At 38.1% G+C, this 22,209-nt stretch overlaps 7 protein-coding genes and 1 pseudogene across 8 annotated transcripts; 4 read left to right on the forward strand and 4 right to left on the reverse strand.

Moving 5' to 3' along the window:
- Positions 1–814: 814 nt before the first annotated feature.
- LOC106379096 (CLAVATA3/ESR (CLE)-related protein 40) lies at positions 815–2,211 on the reverse strand. Its single transcript, XM_013819112.3, has 4 exons — positions 1,725–2,211; positions 1,593–1,639; positions 1,380–1,430; positions 815–871 (listed from the first exon to the last, which is right to left on the reverse strand). The coding sequence occupies exons 1-4, from the start codon at positions 1,822–1,824 to the stop codon at positions 815–817; spliced, it is 255 nt and encodes an 84-aa protein (XP_013674566.1). The 5' UTR covers positions 1,825–2,211.
- Positions 2,212–2,330: 119 nt separating this feature from the next.
- Positions 2,331–5,617, reverse strand: LOC106454725 (protein EMSY-LIKE 3). 2 transcript variants are annotated; one of them, XM_013896842.1, is made up of 10 exons: positions 5,291–5,617; positions 4,741–4,857; positions 4,331–4,536; positions 4,144–4,253; positions 3,856–4,063; positions 3,592–3,756; positions 3,426–3,494; positions 2,965–3,189; positions 2,816–2,884; positions 2,331–2,722 (listed from the first exon to the last, which is right to left on the reverse strand). In XM_013896842.1, exons 2-10 carry the CDS (start codon positions 4,766–4,768, stop codon positions 2,648–2,650), a joined length of 1,155 nt encoding a protein of 384 aa, XP_013752296.1. In that variant the 5' UTR covers positions 4,769–4,857; positions 5,291–5,617; the 3' UTR covers positions 2,331–2,647. The 2 variants fall into 2 exon arrangements, with proteins under 2 accessions (XP_013752296.1, XP_022554327.1); XM_022698606.1 differs by having other exon boundaries at positions 3,592–3,765.
- A 183-nt stretch (positions 5,618–5,800) lies between these two features.
- Positions 5,801–9,235, forward strand: LOC106431936 (protein adenylyltransferase SelO-like). The gene is made up of 8 exons (XM_048751943.1): positions 5,801–6,184; positions 6,437–6,546; positions 6,727–6,783; positions 6,857–7,156; positions 7,233–7,486; positions 8,090–8,396; positions 8,461–8,734; positions 8,818–9,235. The coding sequence occupies exons 1-8, from the start codon at positions 5,843–5,845 to the stop codon at positions 9,073–9,075; spliced, it is 1,902 nt and encodes a 633-aa protein (XP_048607900.1). The 5' UTR covers positions 5,801–5,842; the 3' UTR covers positions 9,076–9,235.
- A 155-nt stretch (positions 9,236–9,390) lies between these two features.
- LOC106431911 lies at positions 9,391–11,033 on the forward strand (annotated as a pseudogene).
- Positions 11,034–11,271: 238 nt separating this feature from the next.
- Positions 11,272–12,557, reverse strand: LOC106431908 (probable WRKY transcription factor 75). Its single transcript, XM_013872749.3, has 2 exons — positions 12,194–12,557; positions 11,272–11,604 (listed from the first exon to the last, which is right to left on the reverse strand). Exons 1-2 carry the CDS (start codon positions 12,454–12,456, stop codon positions 11,424–11,426), a joined length of 444 nt encoding a protein of 147 aa, XP_013728203.2. The 5' UTR covers positions 12,457–12,557; the 3' UTR covers positions 11,272–11,423.
- A 2,328-nt stretch (positions 12,558–14,885) lies between these two features.
- LOC106454746 lies at positions 14,886–15,968 on the reverse strand. Its single transcript, XM_013896860.3, has one exon. It carries the CDS (start codon positions 15,759–15,761, stop codon positions 15,081–15,083), a length of 681 nt encoding a protein of 226 aa, XP_013752314.3. The 5' UTR covers positions 15,762–15,968; the 3' UTR covers positions 14,886–15,080.
- Positions 15,969–17,372: 1,404 nt separating this feature from the next.
- Positions 17,373–19,053, forward strand: LOC106454765. Its single transcript, XM_022698607.2, has 4 exons — positions 17,373–18,079; positions 18,194–18,434; positions 18,520–18,637; positions 18,727–19,053. Exons 1-4 carry the CDS (start codon positions 17,460–17,462, stop codon positions 18,816–18,818), a joined length of 1,071 nt encoding a protein of 356 aa, XP_022554328.1. The 5' UTR covers positions 17,373–17,459; the 3' UTR covers positions 18,819–19,053.
- A 99-nt stretch (positions 19,054–19,152) lies between these two features.
- LOC106454755 (glucose-6-phosphate 1-dehydrogenase 2, chloroplastic) lies at positions 19,153–22,207 on the forward strand. Its single transcript, XM_013896871.3, has 11 exons — positions 19,153–19,284; positions 19,371–19,580; positions 19,838–20,070; positions 20,168–20,262; positions 20,345–20,459; positions 20,541–20,746; positions 20,826–20,975; positions 21,046–21,166; positions 21,254–21,483; positions 21,558–21,758; positions 21,847–22,207. The coding sequence occupies exons 2-11, from the start codon at positions 19,385–19,387 to the stop codon at positions 22,094–22,096; spliced, it is 1,797 nt and encodes a 598-aa protein (XP_013752325.1). The 5' UTR covers positions 19,153–19,284; positions 19,371–19,384; the 3' UTR covers positions 22,097–22,207.
- The last annotated feature ends 2 nt before the right edge of the window (positions 22,208–22,209 follow it).

The following is a 22,209-nucleotide window of genomic DNA, read 5'->3' on the forward strand; positions in this document are numbered from 1 at the left end:
AAAATATTTTTTTCTTTTACTTTTTTTTTACCAGAATGTCAATATAAATTCTTTGTCAAAAAAATCAATAAAATTTAACTTTATTTACCAAGTCCAAATAAATTACACTTTAAAAATAAGTTACACTATTTAAAACTATGTTACAAATTTTATTTAATCACATTCAATTTTATTATCTAGTTTATATATCATATTATATATATGTTTTGTGGACCTATTATATATTTATCATAAATCGCATTTAAATAAAAGATAGAGTTCTAATTAATGTTTTCAAAATTCGTGATTTACACTCAGATTTAGGATTCTGGTTTTGGCTCGTGAAAATAACCATCGAAGGTTTAGTTGTATTAGGTGTTAATAATTTTTGACCAATATATTAGGTAAGCAATTTTTTTGAAAATTGACCAGAATTTTAGGTACAATGTGTTTTAAGATTTCATAAGGACTTCCTACCACAAATCTTATCTTCTTGTATTCCACCTTAGATAAGAGGATAATAGCCTAATTATGGCTTTTAATTTATAGTTTAAAATACAAATTAAGGTTGTTTAAATTAAAATCAGATCTCATAGATATGGTTGTCATTTTCAGATGACAATATTTCTCAGCATCCACAAATATTTCGCCTACATATTTCTCAGAAGATGACAAAATGATTGGTACGATTCTTGATCAATTGAAATGTTATACACTAACGAAGTTCATCATTTAAAAACCTGAAATTAATTTAAGACTCGGACGAAAAAGTGAACGTAGAAGTGTTACAAACTACTAAGAATTATGTGAAACAGAAGATGTAGAAGCAATTAATCTACGGAGAAGTAAATGGAATGCGTTTATGATGAAGAGGGTCAGATCCAGGGCCGGCCTTGAGGGGGAGCCACTCAAGCCAAGGATTAGGGCATTCAAAATTAGTGGGGCATATTTAAAAAAAAAAAATTATTAGTATATACATAAAAGAAAAATCTGTAGATTATTTTGTTAAAATATTATCTATTGGGCATATTTAGTTATAATAAGATTTGTCAAACTTTTAAATATATTAGTAAATTTATATTTTAGATAATAGTTAAAACCTTAATTCTAAAATAGAAACGTAACAATTGAGACTGCTATGGTCGAAAAACTTGATTATAAGAGTTTAATGGATGATTTTGCAGGGAAAAATGCAAGAAGATCTATATTTCAGCAATAAGTGTTTTTATATCAATGTTTTTTATGAACATATTATGAAATTTGATTTTTTTTAATGAAAATTTAAGTTATTTTTTATACTGTTTTGTGATCTTGATAAAACATGTACGAGGGCATAGTTTTAAATTTTGATCGGGGCAATATAAAAGGTTGGTCCGGCACTGGTCAGATCCAGTAGGAACTTGTCTTTCTTCAACTTCATTAGCTGATCCAACAACACCAATCTCATTCTCCTGTCGTCCAAAATTTAATTAAATGATATTTATTTTGTCATCAAACTAAAACGAATACAAAGCTAGCTAAGCTAATGTTCATTCAGCTCAAAAGGTCGCTTAATAATCATTATGTTTTTCTACACGAAGAATATGATATAATTGGACATAAAGCATTAATACCTTCTTCATGGCTTTCATATCTTCTCTTTCTCCTAGCCAAAAGAACGCTAGAAAAACAAAAGATGAGTCGTCATATATATAGGAAGAACCAAGGATCGAGAAAACATTATATATCGATCGAGAGCGGCTTACATTTTGTAGAAGAAGAGTGAGCAAGTGAGCATGGAGAAAGAACGATGGAGAAGAAGATGATTGTGATGAGAACGCCTCCTTTGTATCTCATCGCCGCCATTTTCAAAAATGACAAACTCTCTTGTGGAAGCAAAAGAATGACGAGCTTCGCGTCAAGAGTTGTCGTGTAATAAGGTAGATGTAGAGCAGATGGGTAAATCCGTCATTTTCGTTATTCTTATAGGATGACGGGTGAGCTTTTAACCTGTACGGACACTGATTACCGTTTGCAGGCTGGACCGAGTCGGACAAATATCATTCTCGTACAAATGTCGTGGAGCTATAATCTGGCGCCACCTCGCTGCTTATTTGGCACTAAGTGTAGCCTTTTTCTTCTTTAATTAAATAAAAGAACGCAAAAAGCGTACGAGTCTAGTGGGCCTTCGTTAGAGCCCTATATGGGCCCATATTTAAACCTCGTTTATAATTCAAAACTAATAATTATCCAAAAAACCTTCAGGAATCGCAACCTCACACCTCAAAGAGGAGCTCAAGTAACCGAAGCTAAAGCTAATTAAATCTCACCGCCGTGAAGAACGGACGGCTAACGTTTGGTGAATACATTGGTTTGAGCATATAACGTTTGCTACCTCTCTCATCCTTGTAACAATGAGTTTTACAAGTCTATGCAACATTCTACATTTATATGAAGTCTTGGTGAATTTTACAATGCTCAAGACCTAATTTGCAGATCCAGTTACTGGAGTTATGTGGCACACAGAGGTCACTACAAATCATCTTCCTAAACAAAATACAATTTGCTTTTTAACCATACAAGTTTCCAAAATCTCCCTCATCGATTCACATTGCCACCACCATCTACACCTTTTGGCCAGACTTCATCTGCGTTAGTAGTGAACCTGAGAAGATTATAAGGCCCTGACTCAAATATTACCGCTTTCTCCGTCTGACATTTCTTCAAGCTTTGCAATTGCATCCACAAGAGCTTGCTCATGATCCTAACATTTCCAAGTAAAAACTATAGTCAGCTTCTCTTTTTGTGTAGTCAAAGACCAAAACTCAACAACACATTCATGAACAATGGTTCTTACTCTTAGCACTCTCTTTGCTTTCTCTACCTCTGCTGGGTTGGGGTTAACTGATCCAAAAACTTTTTCTATCTGTAACAAATATTATATAAAAATCAATACTTAGATGTGAACCTTCGTTCTCTAATAATCCAAAAAACTTGGATGAATACCTCTTTTATTAGTGTATCAGTGTGGAGTATTTCGATATCGCCTAAAGCTTTCTTCCCAATGCCATTCTGTGCCTTGTGCGGCTGTATCTTCATGTTTCCCCTACCTCTGCCTGTAGGACCACCACGAGGCATGGCCTTTGCACTTCCACGGCCTTGCCCAGGATGTCCTCCTTTACGAGAAACCCCAGAATCCTCACCTTCCCATCTGATATCTCCCGGAGATATCTATACAAAGAGCAATCAGAATCCAAGAATGAGACTGAGCTCTTTGAGAAAATATAGAATTTAGCACTAATGATACAATTATATTATTAATCAAATGAAGCAGTTCAATCATTATTCATTGACTATACTGAGTGGCAGTCAACAAAGTAAAAAAACTAATCAATCTCTTATTACTGATAGTGTAATAACTGACAAGCCTTTTCATTGACGAGTATTGCTGTAATAATAGTTATTACCTCTTTAAGATTTACCCATTCCCAAGTTTCATTCGGAGTGCTAATGTCATACACTAAAGCATGCCGCCCCTTTATCAATGTTCAAGGAAAATAAAATAAAATATCAGAAAGTGGAGTTTTGGCACTAAAACATTAAACATATATATAGGAATGAAAGATAAGATACCTCAATGGGGTTGTAGTTGGTAATAACGGCTTCATAGAAATGGTTGTCCTCAGGCCACTTTGTCCATACCTTCTTTCCAATCAACGGGTCATATGATCCTTCTTCACCTGGTTCATTGGTCAATGCACCTCCCTGGGGCCTCCCAGCAATGCCTGTAGCTGGGAACTGCATTGCCTTATCATTTGTTAGTCAATTAAAAATTTGAGAACAAGAGTCATCATCATAGTAACGAAAATTAGAGAGTCGCTCAGAACTGTGACTTACAGTCTTTGGCTTCTTGGTCTTTGGACCTGGTGGAGGAGGGCCTCCCCTTCTTAGCGCAGAAGAAGACGGTTGCATTGATGGGTGCAGAGCAGGAGATGGAGGGCCCATTGATTGTGATGTCTTTTGCTTCTTACGTGATCCTGAAACAGCTGGACTCGGAGCATTATCATGAACCATCTGAGGAACACTGTTACCCTTTCTCCATTCCCTTACATGATTTTAAATTAAACATCATTAGCTCTAAATATTTGCTGTCGATTAATTGAAGAAAAATATCAAAAAGCAGACCTTATTCGCCTGATCATTTCATCAGCGTTAACCCTTGATAACAGCTCTCTGTGTTCCTCATCAGACACTCGAAGTTCTTTTCTGAGCTCAGTGATCAAACTTTCTTTCTCCTGAATAATTTTTTTAATAGATGGTTAAGTTACATAAGCGTGGAGTTAGTAATGCAGAAGAGAAGTAGAATAATCACCCAAGTGATAGCATCAGACTGGGCTTTGAATGCACGGAGTATTGAGCTATAGGCTTCTTGCTCGATGAGATGAATTTGAGTTTCCATGTCACTGTGCACTCTTGATAAAGGAGCAGAGTTGAGAACCGAAGGCCTGCCGTTACCAGCAGGTCTCCCGCTTCTTTGATATCTACTTTGATGTGATGGAGGTAGGTCATCATCCGTACCTGAGTCCCAAAAGAAAAAACAACATATCAACCCAAAACATAGTAGATCAGTTTGTAAATCCAAATAATAATAAACTATTCTAACCAATGGAACACAATTACAATAAAAAGAACATCACATTGATGAGAACACAAACTAACACCAGCTTAGTTAAGAAACGGCTAGTCTAGAGAGAACATTCTTTGAAAGAAGACAAGACTCACCACTACTATCAGAAGGTCGGTAATCCATTTGTTGTTATTTCCCGGTGATGCTTCACAGGGAACCTAAAGAATCAAAACGTGGTATGAGAACCTGGTCTAGTTGCACCAAAGCACGACCTGCAAAACCAAGAAAAAAACAAAAAAAAAAATTAACTGATGAAAGAAGCTAAAACACTCGCTCTTCAACAAAACAAAACAAAAAACTTCACATTTTTAGATCAAAGCTGAGAATCCACAGTGTACGAAGAGTACTAACTTTCGTTGACAAAAGTCAACTACCAAACCTACACAAAAACTCAGTAGTGACAACACTCATAGAACAAACAATGTCACAGTTCTTCAACTCTAGCTCAGTAACCAAACATGACGAGATTCCAACTTCAGAAACTTTGTTACAAGCAAAATCCTAATCATGAAAGGAATCCACTTTTAGCTAAATTTCTGAAAAAAAAAATCTCCAATTCAAAAACTACACTTTCCTAAACCCTAATCGCGACGGAACAAATCTCAAATTGCACATTTATAGAATACAACATCAAAAAGCAAATACCTTTTTCGTGGGCGCTCTTTATATCTTCTCTCGAAAACTTGGCATCAACCAAAACTTTTCATAACTCTCGAAAGATCATAGATTTGATCGAAACATCACAAGATCGACTCAAGTAAGAAACTTTCCCACCGCCCAATTCAATTTCGGAAAACGTTAGATCTCCAGGAAGCTAATACTACGCAGCGGAATTGAGAATCACTGAACAAACCGTGAACAATTTTCCGAGAAATCTATGAGCCGCGGACGTGAAGCCGATCCCTAATTTTTTCCCCAGGTGATAGGTTGGTTTGAGTTACGCAAAACGACGGCAAAATTTGTCGTTTTTTGGTTTCACTTCTATCTCTTTCGGTTCTGTCTTAAAACCCGGTTTAAAAATAATTCAATATTATTTCTGTTTTATTTACCAACAAAAAAGACAACAAACGACAAAAAAAAAAAAGCAAGTGAACCGACATTGGTCTGAATCAGATAAAACCAAGGAAGCCGGTTCGGTCCGAAATTAAATTGTAACAAAACTTGGAATAGGAAAATCTGAAGAGTGGAGGAGGAGAGATGTCGTTGCGTGTGTGTCCGTCGTCTCTCTTCCATCTCCGACCACTTCATCTCTTCACTTCCTCTGCGAAATTCCCTTTTTACCCCTCTCTTCGCCGAGAGTTTCGATTTGCCCCTTCCCGATCTTCTTCTTCTTCTTCTTCGTTCCGTCTGATGGACTCTTCCGCGGCTTCCTCTCCGACGCCGGTAACTGCTTCGGAAACTGATTCCTTAGGGGAAGAGACGCAGAGTCAAACTGATGAAGGTGATAAGATCAAAAGGAAGCTCGAAGAGTTTAACTGGGACCACTCCTTTGTCAAGGAGTTGCCTGGTGATCCAAGAAGCGATGTTATCTCGCGTAAGGTAAATAATATTCTTGTGGTTGAGGTTAAAGGAGGAAACTTTATTTGATTTCATTCTTTGTCTGCGTCAATACTTGTTTTTATATGGTTTAAACTGGAATCAAGTTTGTATTTTTACGTGTTAGTTGAGTGGATTGTTCTCTGATGTGTTGATATAGCTCATTGTTGCTATTTATTCTGCTCACTGTTGTTATTTATTATTCTAATTAACTTGGCCATCAGGATTTTTGATTTGTTTATTGTAATTGGGCAGGTACTGCATGCTTGCTATTCAAAAGTTTCCCCATCAGTACAAGTAGATGATCCTCGGCTTGTATCATGGTCTGAATCTATTGCAGAGCTATTGGATCTACATCCTAAAGAGTGAGTTTGATTCTTCACATCTATGGTCAGACCAAATTCTTGAGTTCATTTCGTCTAATAGTTATATCACTTTTTGAATCTTTAGTTATAAGGAGTGTTATTTGTTGTTGTTTTTTTGTCTCCTTCTACTTGTGACTTTTGGTTTTAACTTTTTGAGAATATTCTGCTGGGAATTTTCAGATTTGAAAGGCTAGATTTCCCTCTCCTACTCTCTGGTGCTAAACCTTTGCCAGGAGCGTACGTAATCCTTACCCAATTTTTATTTTAGGTTCAACCTTTTTAAAACCGTTCTAATAGTCTTTGTCTACAGAATGCCTTATGCTCAATGCTACGGAGGCCACCAGTTCGGCAGGTGGGCTGGACAGCTAGGCGACGGTCGCGCCATTACCCTCGGAGAAGTTCTGAACTCCAAAGGCGAAAGATGGGAGCTTCAGCTCAAAGGCGCTGGTAGAACTCCTTACAGCCGTTTTTCAGATGGCCTCGCAGTGCTTCGTAGTAGCATCAGGGAGTTCCTCTGCAGTGAAGCCATGCATTGTCTTGGAATCCCCACCACTCGCGCCCTTTGTCTCCTCACGACAGGTCAAGGTGTCATTCGCGACATGTTTTATGAGTAATGTCCCAAAAAACCTTAACAAACATACATGCATGTCTAGGTGGTTTTGACTAAGCTCCTATCGTTTTTGCAGTGGCAATGCGAAGGAGGAACCTGGTGCTATCGTTTGCAGGGTTTCTCAGTCATTTATCCGCTTCGGCTCGTACCAAATACATGCTTCTAGAGGAAAAGAGGACCTTGAGATTGTTGGGAAGCTAGCAGACTATGCCATTAGACATCATTTCCCACGTATAGAGAAGAGCATGAACAGAAGTGATGGCTTATCTTTCAAAACCGGTGATGATGATGATGATTCTGTTTTGGATCTAACATCAAACAAGTATGCAGGTAACTTTCCTAACGAAGTGTTCATCAAAATGCTGCATGAGACGCCATTCAAATCACTGATGATACTAGGCTTGGGCGTTCAACGTCCAGTTTAGATTCGGTATTATACTCATAAGTCCCATTCAGGCTTTACTATTTTTCGGATCGGATTCGGTTTGTATCTTTTTCGGGTTCGTTTTGGATATAATCTTTTAAAAAATTTTAAAATTGACCAAAAACTCAAAATATAATTATTCAACAAATCTAATTAAAACTAGTTAAACTACCTAAACTAATTAATAAATATTTAAAATAAAAAATAAAACAAACTACAAAATATCTCTAAAATACTCTAGAATTTCTAAATTACTTTTAACATATTGAACTAATTCAGATTTTGGTTTGGTTTGGGTTGTCCCCAACCCCGAAAGTATTTACTTTTAAGTCCCGTTCCGATATTTTTGTATAACGGTTTGGTCGGATTTTGGGTTTGGTTAAGGTTCGGAAGTCTGTTTGGGGTAAAAGCGCTGATGCCTAGATGATATACTCTCGCTAGTAACCAATAGTTAGTTACATTAACGGTGAATATTGAACTAACTATTTTACTTCTTTAACTTATATTAGCATGGGTTGTTGAAGTTGCGGAGCGTACAGCTACCTTATTTGCAAGATGGCAAGGTGTAGGATTCACACATGGAGTGCTCAACACTGACAACATGAGCATTTTGGGTCAAACCATTGACTATGGCCCGTTTGGGTTCTTAGATGCTTTTGATCCAAGTTACACCCCAAACACAACAGACCTCCCTGGAAGAAGATACTGTTTTGCTAATCAGCCTGACATCGGCTTGTGGAATATTGCTCAATTTGCTGAGGCTCTGGCTGCTGCTCAGCTGATAAATGAAAAGGTGGCTAATTACGCCATGGAGAGGTAACTAAGTGCTATTCTTGGTTATATGCTAGGAGGCGGTTAAGTAAGGGACTTGTGATGTCAGGTACGGTGATAAGTTCATGGATGAGTATGAAGCCATAATGACAAAGAAGCTTGGTCTTTCGAAGTACAACAAGGAGATGATTAGTGAACTTCTGAACAACATGGCTGTTGATAAAGTCGATTACACAAACTTCTTCCGGCTTCTTTCGAATGTAAAAGCAAACCCCAGCACATCTGATGATGAGTTATTAAACCCCTTGAAAGCTGCGCTTTTGGACATTGGAAAGGAAAGAAAAGAAGAATGGATCAAATGGGTGCGAGGGTATATACATGAGGTATCACATTGTCTATTTCCTGTATCTAGCTTTCTGGTTGATGCAACTTCCTTGTTTATGTGTGTGCGGGTTTGAAACTGTAGGTGAGTGGTGGTGACACATCATCAGATGAAGAAAGAAAAGCAAGAATGGACTCAGTGAACCCAAAGTATATTTTAAGGAACTATCTTTGCCAAAGCGCAATAGATGCAGCTGAGCAAGGAGATTTCTCGGAGGTCAACAACTTGTTACGTCTCATGAAACGGCCTTACGATGAACAGCCAGGGATGGAGAAGTATGCTAGGTTGCCTCCAGCTTGGGCTTACAGGCCAGGCGTCTGCATGCTTTCTTGCTCCTCCTAGTTCCCCTTCATGCTACTTTCGTTTTGCCATTATAAAAAGGAAGAGGAAAACGAAGAACACTCCTATACATGTATGGTTGTAACGCAATGAATTGACATGAAAAATTTGGTATAGCTTCACTATATTGTTTTTACGTTGAATAAAGATTTGAGTACATATAGATAGATCTCAATTGACAAAGCTCAGGAAAAGGAGTGACAGAGAACAAATAGCTTATTTTATATCACCGGTCTAAAAATCGATTTGAATCGATCTTTAACAGAAACGATATTCTTAAAATCTTATTTAAATCAATTTAAATTAGTATGATTTTTAAAAAATTAAATAATAATGTAGTACAAATCTAGAAATTTATCTAATTTTTTTTTTGTTTTATATATATATATAAATCAATAATTCACTAAGGCTTGGTCGCTAATTCTTTATAAATTGTCTAATTAGTGCCTATCGATTTCTAGAACATTGTTTTATATGTATGTGTATGGATGTATTTTTAATTTATTTAGTGTATGGGGAAGTTTAATGACTTGCATGAGTTTAATAAAATAATAACCGTCAAGGGCCACGTCCTCTACATCACAATCGTGATGAAACCCCACTCTCTCCTACAAACACTCAAGAGTTCATCTTTGAAGCTTGTGAGATACATACGAACAGAGAAACAAACCATGTTTGGTTTTCTGTTTGGATGGCGAAAGGCCTCGAAGTGCAAGAGAGCGTTGAAGCAGCTTCAGCGTCGTCTAAACCTTCTCGAGAACAAGAAACACGCCATTTCTTCACACTTACGGCACGACATAGTCCAGTTACTCCGCATTGGCGAACGAGACCGTGCTCTTCGCCGCGCTCATGATCTCTTCCTCGATGAGAACCTCGTGTCGCTCTACCACTTGCTTCTCCAGTTCTCTGACGTCATCCTCCTCAACCTCTCTTACATTCGGAGGCATAGAGAACTTTCTGATGGCGTCAACGAAGCGGTTTCAACGCTTATCTTTGCCTCTGCGAGGTGTGGTGACTTGCCTGAGCTACGGACCTTGAGGGCTCTTTTTGGAGAGAGGTATGGGAAACTCCTTGTCTCAATGGCTCTATATCTTCTGCCTGGTAATCGTGTCAACCCTCAGGTTTGTCCCATGTCTTCTTCCTCTCTTCTCTTTATTTGTAAGAGCCTTGCAAGTACTAAACATACTTGCATTCTAGATTATAGAGAAACTCTCAAGAATCTCAGTATCTGATGACGCCAAGTCCAAGTTGTTGGCTGAGATAGCAGCGGAGTTCGGCCTCAGCCTACACGTTTTGGCACTCGAATACACTCCTGAATCTCACAAAGAGGTGAGTCTTTGAATCTTCTCTGCATCTTAATGTTGTTGGAGTTGAGAGTATATAATCTCGTACTTGTTTGGTGTGTGTGTGTTTGTGTGTGTGTCTGTAGGCTGAAAGCGAAGCAGAAGTGTATAAGTTCACTCTCACAGACGCGGACTTAGAGGTAAAACAAGAAGAGAGTCTTAGTAAACCATCAAGGGAAAAAATAAAAGTATGTGATGAGTATGATTGCATAGAGGAGCAAGTGGTGGGAAAAGATCAGAGGATATTCAGATTCATAGAGTCTAAAGAAGAGACAAGACAGAAAAAGAGGTCAAGGAGGAGATCAGCAAGAAGCAGTCCAATGGCCAAAGACGTGGAATGTTGGAGGTACTACAACATGGGAAACAAAAGGCGTCAAAAGAAAGGGAGTTGTCAGTGTTACCATATAGTATACAACGTGTTTACAATGCGGCCTGATCAAAAGGTAAAAGGAGAAAGAGGTTTAAAGGAAGCTAAGCATGTTCATCCTAAGCTTCCTGACTATGATCAGCTTGCTGCTCACTTCACTGCCCTTAGGAAACAACACCAACAACAAGTGCCTTGACCTTAACTCCTTGTTCTTAGTTTTGCTCTCTTACAAACAAAAAGTATAATCATTCTATTGGTAGGTTGATGGAAATGATTTTACAGTTTTTGATCTAATGCTAAGCTTATGACGCCTATGCATATTTTTACATCCAGTTCAACTCCTTGTTTCAAAAAGATTCGATAATAGACTAAAAAACTCTAAAAAAACATTTTGACTTGATAAAAGATTTTAAATATTGGTTAGAAATCAGTAAAAACCAAGATATATCAGTAAGTTGTTAGAGATAATGAAATATTTAGGCCTAAGTATTTTGTTTCTAAATGAATATTTATAAAATTTAGATGACTATTGTTTTTCTTTTAACATGCATACAATGTAATATTATACTTTTTATATAAGTATAATTTACAACACGAGCTCTCAGAATTATACGCTACAAAAGGTATAAAAGATTGAGAGTTTAATTAAAAGAAGAGTAGATTTGCATTTGGGTGAGGATATGCTCGAAATTTTCTGTAGATTTTTCGATGGCATGCGAGTGCACTCCTTCGTAGGTTGTGACTACAACTTCTTGGTCCGACGTTAATCTTTGCACTTGTTTCTTTACATTGCATCCTGCATATGTGCACCTATAGTAGCTCCTGCGCATATATTTAAACCATTAGTATATATAGTAGAAGAAAAAAAAACACTTCAGTTCTCCTAATAGCGAACTGCTTTTGAGTCATTAACAGTCAGATTTGTTCCCAAATTCACTTTTAGATAAATCTTTCATGTTAGGCACTGTTTTTTAGATAGACTAGAAAATAATGCATAGAAGATATTCAATCTATATGCAGATTAGCTAATATGTTACATCAATCAAGACTTGATGTGAATGATATGAAGATGTACTCTTGAGTTATTCACAAGAGCAATAAGTCATCAAAAATTTTATTCCTAGATGCACATTTAATTGATTTTCTACCAAAAGACTTTTATCTTAATCATTGGTTTTGACATAAAGAAAAATAGATCATTGATCTCGTTCTAGAACTAGTCAAATTATATGTGCAAGCTAGTTACAATCAGTCTACACTCGATCTAAATGAAATATGTACCTTAATTTGAGGTTTGTTCAAGATTGGCTTAACCACATATGTACAGTGTAACTTTTCTTTCTATGTCAAGAATATAAAGAAAAGGAGATGAATAAATAAGCTAATCATCAAGGGAAGAGTGAATATGAACCTAGGGAACGTGTTGTTCTTGACGGCCTTTTGACCATACTTTCTCCATCTATAACCATCATCAAGGATATCAACTTGGCTCCTTGTCTGAAACGCAAACCTTTGTTTCTTCCCCTTCTTTTTCACCTCCAAGCTTCTTGAAGAACCTTCTCTAACCTTCGAGGCCTCTTCTTCTCCTTGATGGAACTCAGATTTAGCAAGGTTTTGATGCGATGTCAGCGACAAAAACGGAGCGTAGGACGATCCATTTTGATATCCCTCCATATTCCTAACTAATTGTGGAATCGACCTAAATTCCAAAAGAAGAGAATATTTTTATGCCTTTCTTTGTTTGTTTGGTATTATATAGATCTTGTGTGAAAACAAGCATATAAATAATACTATAATCTATATTTTTTAGGAATTTTAAGGCAGACTGCCAAGTCAAAGACGAAGAGGCGGCCCGCTGTTAGTTGTAAAACCAGAACTAGAAGGGGCAGTGTCGTAGACGACACGTAAGAATCAAGCTTTATACGAAACTAATAATGACACTATTTGTTTTTTGACAAACAATAATGACACTATATTAACCCGTTAATCCATATTTTGTTACAAGATATACTTATACTCTATTCATCTGATGACAGCTAGCTTATATATCTAACTAGTTATTGTAAAAGGAAGGATACGAATCAGTTAGTATTCTGCTTTTTAAGATTTTCTGAAGTAGATGAAAAATCGATGCATGCACGTGCACGTACGAACATAGTTTTGTTTTATGAAGAACATAGAATTTTTACAAATGGACTGTGGAATATCATTACGAACGAAAGATACCCGTCGATTTTATCTCTAATGACGTCTTATTGGATCACGTTTTTCTTTTCGCCGAACGTCATCTGGTTTTATGTTTTTCCTTTTTCGAACGTCATGTTACATATTATTCGTATATAATAATAATAATAATAATAAAAAAATATATATTATCATGATTCATAATTGCTTTGATCAAGCAAAGTCTACTATGTTTGAATCAAATATATATATATAGAGAGAGAGAGAGAGAAAACTCGTTGATAATAATTGATGAACTGGCTCTTTTCCGAATTTTGAATACGAATTACTTTGTGGACCACCGAATTCTATTGACTAGTTACACGTGAAATAATCAGAATCGGTTCTTCGTTCCATGCTACAGATGATAAACAAAGGTTTTGATGTACATGGGAAGACATATAATATTGTTAATATCAGTTGTAAGGCGAATATACCATTATTGCTTGGTTTGTTGCATAAATATCGTGGATGTGTATCGATGGAGATTAATGAATATAACTTGTGACGTATATTGATTACTTTTTTGCGTTTTCTTGGCAAGATGATGAAAAGTCAATAATCCATGGTTTGATTTTTACATCAGTAAATAGTAAATACGCGTATTTACGTTGATTGGTCAAACTTTAATTAAACTCTTGTAGAAGATAAGCAAAAGAATTTAACTTGGCGCAGACGCGGTTGATAATACCTTGGCCTAGTATCTTCCGAGGTTGAACATGAGACCATTTCACAATTATTAATTAGTTTCAAATAGGAAAAAACAAAGTAGCTCACCATCCACTGTTGCTCGTCCATGCTTGTTTGACCAATTACAGTGCGAAGGAAAAAAATGAAAAAGAGGGACAATTATTAAGAAGGTAGATGATGTTTGAATATTATAAAAAAGAAAAGCTAAGAAAAATATTGCAAAACGCACGTTTTTCTCTACAATGTTTACTATCCATTTCTTGATGCTACTCCATGCTTTCTTGACCCATTATGATTTGGGCCTAAATTTATGGATCAAGGGATATTGGGTTTGAGAAGTAGAAGAAGAAAGTTTGGGCCTAGAGGAGCAAGGCATGGGGGTACTAAAGCCATTGGTGAGAATAAAGAAAAGGACGTGTACGGAGAGTGGTGTAGAAAGATGTTAAGGTTTGTGACTACTGACAAAGAGCATGTTCAAAAACGGGATTAAAGTACGGTATGGATTGGGAGCTACGTCGACTTAATTGCAGCCGACTAAAGGTTTGTTCTAAATCTTGGCTTAGATTCAGTTGCATTACTAAAAAGAGTAACATTACAAAAAGTAGACTAGATTATGTTATCCCACTATATTGAGAAAAAAGGTTTTGGTTGACAAAAACTGATGAATCTTTGTTTCGTAGTAGATCACAGCACTAAATGAAGTACTTTCTAGAGTACGCATTGATGATGTCCAGGCATTAATGACTGTAAACCTAATCTTTTTTTTTTTTGTAACACGTAAACCTAATCTAGCTTATAAGGATAAGGCAAAGACATAAACACGAGGATGCTAGAATATTGTATAGTCTATATAGAATATGATAGAATGAGACACTCTCTCATCACTTAAGAGGATGCCTTATTCAAAAGGAAAGATATTTGTTGGCCCACCCTTCCTCTGAAACAGTCTACCTAATCCACAGACTTTGTTCCTAAGCAAACGAAAAAACATTGAAGTCGCTGTACTACGCCTAGAGAGAGTAGAGCCTCACCAAACCAAATGCACAAGAAACTAAAGAGTTTGAAACTGCTAAACCTTGACTCCATTGCATAAACTTCTCATGTAATCTTTTTTTAAGCTCCATTCACAAAGACTTGAGCTATGACTTGAACATTTTAGCGAATTTAGTTCCCAATTTAGTCAACACAAAGAAAGCTAATAATGCCTGCATTTTTTTAAAAACCAAGAATATCAAACATAACAACGTAGTGATTGATATACTCTAGAGACATGAAAGAAAGAAAGAAAAAATTAAAGCATAGTGATTGGATTATCTCTTTTTTTTTCTTATGAAAAAACATCAGAAGAAAAAAATAAAGCACAGCTTTTGGTCTGATGGATGCTTTTACGCGTTCGGATTCCAAAGCCGCCAAAAACTGGAGTTAAGCAGACCCAACACGTCCGGTAGTACCTTCCTCGCTAATCCCTTTTGATCAGCCCCAGCGGCCGCCGGAATCTCCACCGTCGATTCCTCCTCCACATCTTGCGGCTCTCGTTCCACCACCTCAGCTTCACTCAACCTCCCCAACGAGTTATCTGGAGTCGACACGTGGCTCTCCGACACTGAACTTTCGGACACTAACTCGACCCGACGACCCGGTTTCTCTTTCTTCTTACCTCTCTTGGACTTGTTCCTCGAGACCGAGTTTTCGCCTTGATGATTCTCGAACGCCTCGATGACTTCGTGGATGAGCTCGCGGTTCGGAGACGAGTCCCAGCGGAGCCAGTAGCTAGTGTAGCAGTCGAAACACTCGCAGTCGAAGACGGGTGGCTTGTGGTGGTTCTTGCTGGATTTGTTCTTCTTCGTTGTCGTCGAGGCTCTCCCGCAGTTTCCTCTCGTGATCAAGTAAGCGAGAACCTCTCGGTCTTCGGTCGAGAGAACCGAGACTAGAACCAGAATCGTCGCTGGGAGAAGACTCAGCACAGAGAGAGACTCATCTTCGTTGAGGTAGCGAGAGGAGGAGGAGGAGGATGATGGTGGTTGAGTAGGAGGAGGAGATGGGTAGACTTTCCCTTTCTTCTTCATTTGCAATGACGAATTGTTTTTCTTGGGGGTAGACGAGAGGAGGATGGATGAACAGTCTTTTCTCTGCCTTAAACAAATGTGAGAGCTTTGTTTATTGTTTTTTTTATGTTTATTTTTATTCTTAAGATAAGGAGGAGGAGACAGAAAAGTATTATAGCGTTTTAATTTATTATTTATTTTGGACTCCAATTATACGGCCCACCTCACCTATCTTTTCTGCATCAGCCATTAGCAAGTTTTGCTTTTTTATTCTTTCGATGCTTTTGTCCTCTGTTTCGTCGCATCCTCTGGGTAGAGTTGAAAAATAAATAAATAAAATTACTACATTATGGTCTAGCATGCTGTATGCATATGAACATTAAACATAGATGTTAATAAGTTGATATTGAACCTCAAAAAGGAAAAAAAAAGTTGATATGGTAGTTATAAGTTCTTTGTTTCTTACTAATAAATATGTGAACTGTTTTTGCTTTCTTTTTTTTGTCAACGAACTGTTTTTGCTTTACCTTTCCAAGATTCTAAAAATAATTCATAGCTACTCGTAATGATTAGCTTGTCTGTTCAAATATTCTCTTTTATCTTTGGATGCACTTTTCACTTTTTTAAGATTCGGAGGGATTTGAGTTTCTTACATCTACCTGGACTTCATAGGCATAAAGGCCCATTTATCTATGGGCTTTCCAACACAAACCCATCATATTCTGATTTCTTAACATCGCGTTGGGCCATCATTATTTATTTCATCGTCTTATTGAACAACAAGTGCAAGTTTGCAACCATAGCCTACTGATGGGGTCCACAGCTCCTTTTTTGGGGAGTTAAATGCAACTATAACATAAAATATTTTAAAAGCACTTGCATTATACTTTTGAAATATTGATAGTCTTTTTTTTCTCAGTGCTTTAAAAATTTATGCTGGAAAAACTTGTCCTTGTCTTAAACTATTGGGACATAAAAAAAAAAAGAAGGTTTTACCCAGCTATTTTCAAGTGAAATAGTCACCTCAGATTTTCATATCAAATTCATATAAATGCAATAATATCATTTTATTTCAATTACAACATTAAATCCGGTCCTTTACTCCTTAGGTTATTATTACACACACGCCAATGGGAAAGCAAAGATTTATCATTTTCTAGCCGTTACAGGTGAAATAAAAAAAAAAACCGTTAACTTTAACGCGCGATTCATGACATTGTTCACGCCGTCCAAGACAAATCCGCACATGTGTTGCAGCTCTCCCCATCCCTGACACAACTCATACGTGTGAGCAAGCTCTCTCATTGGTCAAATCCCTTACAAAAGCTGATGTGGCTAACTCTAATTGGTAATCTACCAAAAAGGCTACATCATGTGTGCGCCAGCTAATAACGACAGCTAAGGGGACAAATTTAACAAATAAGGAAACGAGAGAGGATTAAAATCGAAATTTTTTATATTAAAATAAAATGACAATAATAAAAAAGGTAGGTTACTGTTTTCGAGTGGCGTGGTCCACCATAGCGCGGTCAAACCTCAGCCATTCGTTAGTCAGAGGACTTAAGTAATCCACTATGATTACGACACGTGTTACTCTCCCCTCCCGCGTTATAGTCATAACAGATCTGACCGTTAACTCCAACAAACGCATTTCTCTTACATCCCTTATCTAGCCGTTGAGACAAAGCGCTCTCTCTCTCTCTCTCCTAATCTGTAATAATGGGAAAGCTTCTTTGCGATTCAACGGCGACATTGCAATCTCCGTCACCGACCGTCCAATGGAGAGAACCCCCGACAGCCTCCGCACCTCTCGATGACGTGGATCTCGTCGACCAATCCACGGCAGCCGCAGCCGTCGAAGCGGTGGAGAAAACCATGTCCGCCGCCGCCGCCACGACCGCGTGGGACGAGGTCTACGGTCTCGAGGAGCAGCAAAGACGGCACCTTCAGCGTCTCCACGCGATGGGCGTGCTGTGGAAGCATCCCGGGAAAGGGCAAACCTCGTCGCCGCCCGTCGTTTTCCGCCTCTCTCACGGCGGAGAGGTTTCCTCCGACGGGAACTGCCTCTTCACCGCGTCGCAGAAGGCCATGGGGGCGTGCGGGATCGACGCTCGTGACCTACGGCGGAGGACCGTGAGGAGGTTTTTGGAGGATTACGGATCCGCGGGAGAGGTGGAGAAGGAGGCTATCGCGGAGGCGATTAGGCATATGTACTCGCCGGATCTGAAGAGTGGGTGGGGGATTCATATCGTTCAGGAGGAGAAGCTGCTCGCGAAAAAGGACGAGCGTGAGAGTCTAGATTCCGCCATTGAAGAACTCATGCAAATCGGAATGCAAAGGTACTTCCTTTTGGTTGTTTTCTTACAACAAGTTCAGATCTGGTTCTGTTGTCGGGACGTATAGAGGCTTATGAATGCATTTGTCTTATGTTTAAATTGTTTGCTTCATTGCAGAGAAACAGCTGCAGAGTCGATCTACAGAGAGAGGTGTCTACCGGTGAACGATGGGCCTAGTTGGGCCAAGTACATGTCGATATCAGGGTCATCAGAAGACGAGCATGATATCATCACCTTGCAGTACACGGAAGACGGTTTGTTATCCGTAGATGAGAACAGACAAGGGTATGCAGCTGCTTTTGGGGATGATATTGCTATTGAATGTCTCGCCACAGAGTTCAAACGAGAAATCTATGTGGTGAGTGAGTATATTAGTCGTATCAAAGTTTTTTTTTTGTGTTACTAAATTACATTAAAACTAAGGCTGTGTATTATAATGATAGGTGCAAGCGCATGGAGCAGATGGGATGGTGGAGGAAGAGAACTGTGTGTTCTTCCTTCCTCACAAGCCGAGAAGTGAGGTTATTGAGTCTCCACTCTTTCTATTCATGAAAGGGACAGGTATAATAATAAAGAAACACCATTTGATTCATTCTCAGATCTAATTTGAATTTGGTAATTGACGAAATCGTCTATGCTCGTTTTTTTAGGTTGGTGTGGTGGTGGAGCAGATCATTACGAGCCATTAATAGCAAACGCATCTCCGATGATATCTCACGAGAAAGTCGCCCTCGTTCTGTGATTTTTTAGCTTCTTGAAGAGCACAGTTTTGGAGGGTTTTTGATAGTTTTGTTGTTGTTGGTAGAAAGAGAATCATGATAGGGAGATTTGAATTTTGTGCAGGCTATTGGCCTGCGAGTTAAGCTTCTTCTTACCACATTTGTAGTAGTGTTTTGAGAGAGTATTCATTGTCATTGCCTTTGTCTTTTTTTTTTTTGTTGTAAGAGTTGAAGATGCTGTAAGTTTTTTCTGAGCAATTTTGATTTGACAGTTCCCAAAAAAAAAAGAGAGAATCTTTTTTGAGAAAACGTATAATATATTCGGACATCTCTTGTAATGAAATGGAACAAACAAAAAGAGAAAGTAAAAGTCCACTTGTGTGGGTGTTTGGTTGAATTGAATATTATTTTTGTGCAGACGGGACGCCCTTCACGTTGCCATACCCATTAACAGTAGTTGGTGTGTGAACCTTTGGGGGATCTCAAAAGGTTTCTTATTTGCAGAAATGCCCTTTCGATGTTTCTTATGTTCTTTAAATTTTCTTTAGCCTAAATCCTCCTTTATCTCTCTGTAGTACTAGTACGTTTGATGATGGCGTCGTTGTCTTCCTCCGTCACCTCCCGGTCATATCGTACCGGTTATTCTGCTTCTTTGTCACCGGTTAACGGTAACCGACATCGATCACTCTCCTTCCTATCTGCTTCTCCTCAAGGACTTAAAGCTCATGAGCTCTGTGTTAGATTCCAGAGGAAGTCTGGTCGTAGTTCTGTCTTTATGCAAGATGGTTAGTTTTTTTTTATTCTCTTCCTCCTTTATTGGATTTGATCAAGCCTTAAAAAAACAAGCTTATTAACTGCAAATTCAACTTGTGAAAAATTAAAACTTTTAATTCTTATGTTATCATTACTGTATAAATTGTATTTGTGAAAGATTGGAACTTTGAAGTCTCATGAAATCATTTAGATGTAACTTTAAAATCTTAAATGAAAATGTTCACATCAGTAGAAGGACTTGCTGTGACATTTATATTGGTTTTCTTAGGTGCAATAGTCACCAATTCAGATTCAACAGAGAGTAGTAAATCTTCTTTCAAGGGATTGAAAGATGAGGTGTTATCAGTTCTATCTGAAGAAGCAGCCAAGGTTGGATCAGAATCTGATGGTCAAAACCAGTCAACTGTTAGTATCACGGTGGTTGGAGCCTCTGGTGATCTTGCCAAGAAGAAGATTTTCCCTGCTCTTTTCGCTCTTTACTATGAAGACTGTCTTCCTGAGGTTGTATATCGTTACCTTCTTAACGTTTAATTCTCTGCTATTTTGGTTGACTGTGTCTTTGTGGTTTGCATACTAAAGCCTAATGTTGTTGTCACAGCATTTTACAATATACGGTTACTCTAGGAGTAAAATGACAGATGTTGAACTTAGAAACATGGTCAGCAAAACTCTCACCTGCAGGATTGATAAGAGGTGAGCAGTTCTAGCTCCATCTTCATGCTTCTTTTTAGTTGGAGATAGTTTGTTGAAGGTTATGGTTCCATCTGGATCTCAGGGCAAACTGTGGTGAGAAGATGGAAGAATTTCTCAAGAGATGTTTTTACCATTCTGGTCAATATGATTCTCAGGAACATTTTACTGAATTAGACAAGAAGCTCAAGGAACATGAGGTATGTTTGCATTTAGAAGATTGGAGTAGACTTGGTTCTGTTTATTAGGGATACTTAAATCCTTTCTCTCTCTTTCTGCAGGCTGGAAGAATCTCAAACCGCCTCTTTTACTTGTCTATCCCTCCAAATATATTTGTAGACGCTGTGAAATGTGCAAGCTCCTCAGCTTCATCTGTCAATGGCTGGACTAGAGTCATCGTAGAGAAACCTTTTGGCCGAGATTCTGAAACCTCTGCTGCTTTAACCAAATCTCTCAAGCAGTATTTGGAGGAAGATCAAATATTTAGGTAGGAGATACAAGATATTGCACTTTTAGCTTTCTTGTTGTGCTGATATGATTGATTACATTTGTGTTCTTCTTTACAGGATAGACCATTACTTAGGAAAGGAGCTAGTGGAGAACTTATCTGTTCTTAGATTCTCAAACCTTATATTTGAACCGTTATGGTCAAGGCAGTACATAAGGAACGTGCAGTTCATATTCTCTGAGGACTTTGGCACTGAAGGACGTGGAGGGTAAGTAAACTCATCAGTACTCTTAATATCTCTGATGTATTGGATTGAAAGCTTAATGTTTTTGATTCAGGTACTTTGACCACTACGGAATCATAAGAGATATAATGCAGAATCATCTCCTTCAAATCTTAGCACTCTTTGCCATGGAAACACCTGTTAGCTTAGACGCAGAGGACATCAGAAACGAAAAGGTTTGGTTCAAGAAAGAATGTTAGCCTCTTTTATAAGTTGTGTTTGATTCAAGAAAGAATGTTATGAAAGAGTATATACCAATCCAGGTTAAGGTTCTACGCTCAATGAGGCCAATTCAAATGGAAGATGTGGTGATAGGACAGTACAAGAGCCACACAAAGGGAGGAGTGACACATCCAGGCTACACCGATGATAAGACTGTACCAAAAGACAGTCTGACACCGACGTTTGCAGCCGCTGCTCTTTTCATTGATAATGCAAGATGGGACGGTGTGCCTTTTTTAATGAAAGCTGGTAAAGCACTACACACAAGGAGGTATGTGCATATATAACTTCAAACTTGTGAACCCTTTTGCTTATTGACTCTTTGACTCTTATTGATATGCACAGGGCAGAGATAAGGGTGCAGTTCAGGCATGTTCCGGGGAATTTGTATAACAGGAACACTGGTTGTGATCTTGATAAAGCTACAAACGAGCTTGTGATCCGTGTCCAACCGGATGAAGCAATCTATTTGAAGATAAACAACAAGGTCCCTGGTTTAGGAATGAGATTGGATCGCAGTAACTTGAATCTTCTGTATTCCGCAAGGTAAGTGAGTGTGACTTTAGAATTGAAAGATGAAGTTTTGCTCTAGTAATAACTGATCTTAACTTTTGAACTTTCCCCTTCCCCTCAGGTATTCAAAGGAGATACCAGATGCATATGAGAGGCTTCTGCTGGATGCAATAGAAGGAGAGAGAAGGTTGTTTATAAGAAGTGACGAGCTTGATGCAGCTTGGTCACTATTCACTCCTTTGCTTAAAGAGATTGAAGAGAAGAAGAGAATCCCTGAGTACTATCCTTATGGGAGTCGTGGTCCAGTCGGTGCTCATTATCTAGCTGCTAAGCACAAGGTTCAATGGGGTGACATGAGTCTTGACCAGTAAAAGAGTCTCATCAAAAGATTTGTTTGTGTTGTCATACAACTTTGCCTTCTAAGGATTGGGCTGTTGGCTCTGTACCATTAATAATAGCAGCATGAAGCTCTGTTTGATTCATT

Source organism: Brassica napus, chromosome C3 (assembly GCF_020379485.1).
Source record: "Brassica napus cultivar Da-Ae chromosome C3, Da-Ae, whole genome shotgun sequence".
NCBI lineage: Eukaryota > Viridiplantae > Streptophyta > Magnoliopsida > Brassicales > Brassicaceae > Brassica > Brassica napus.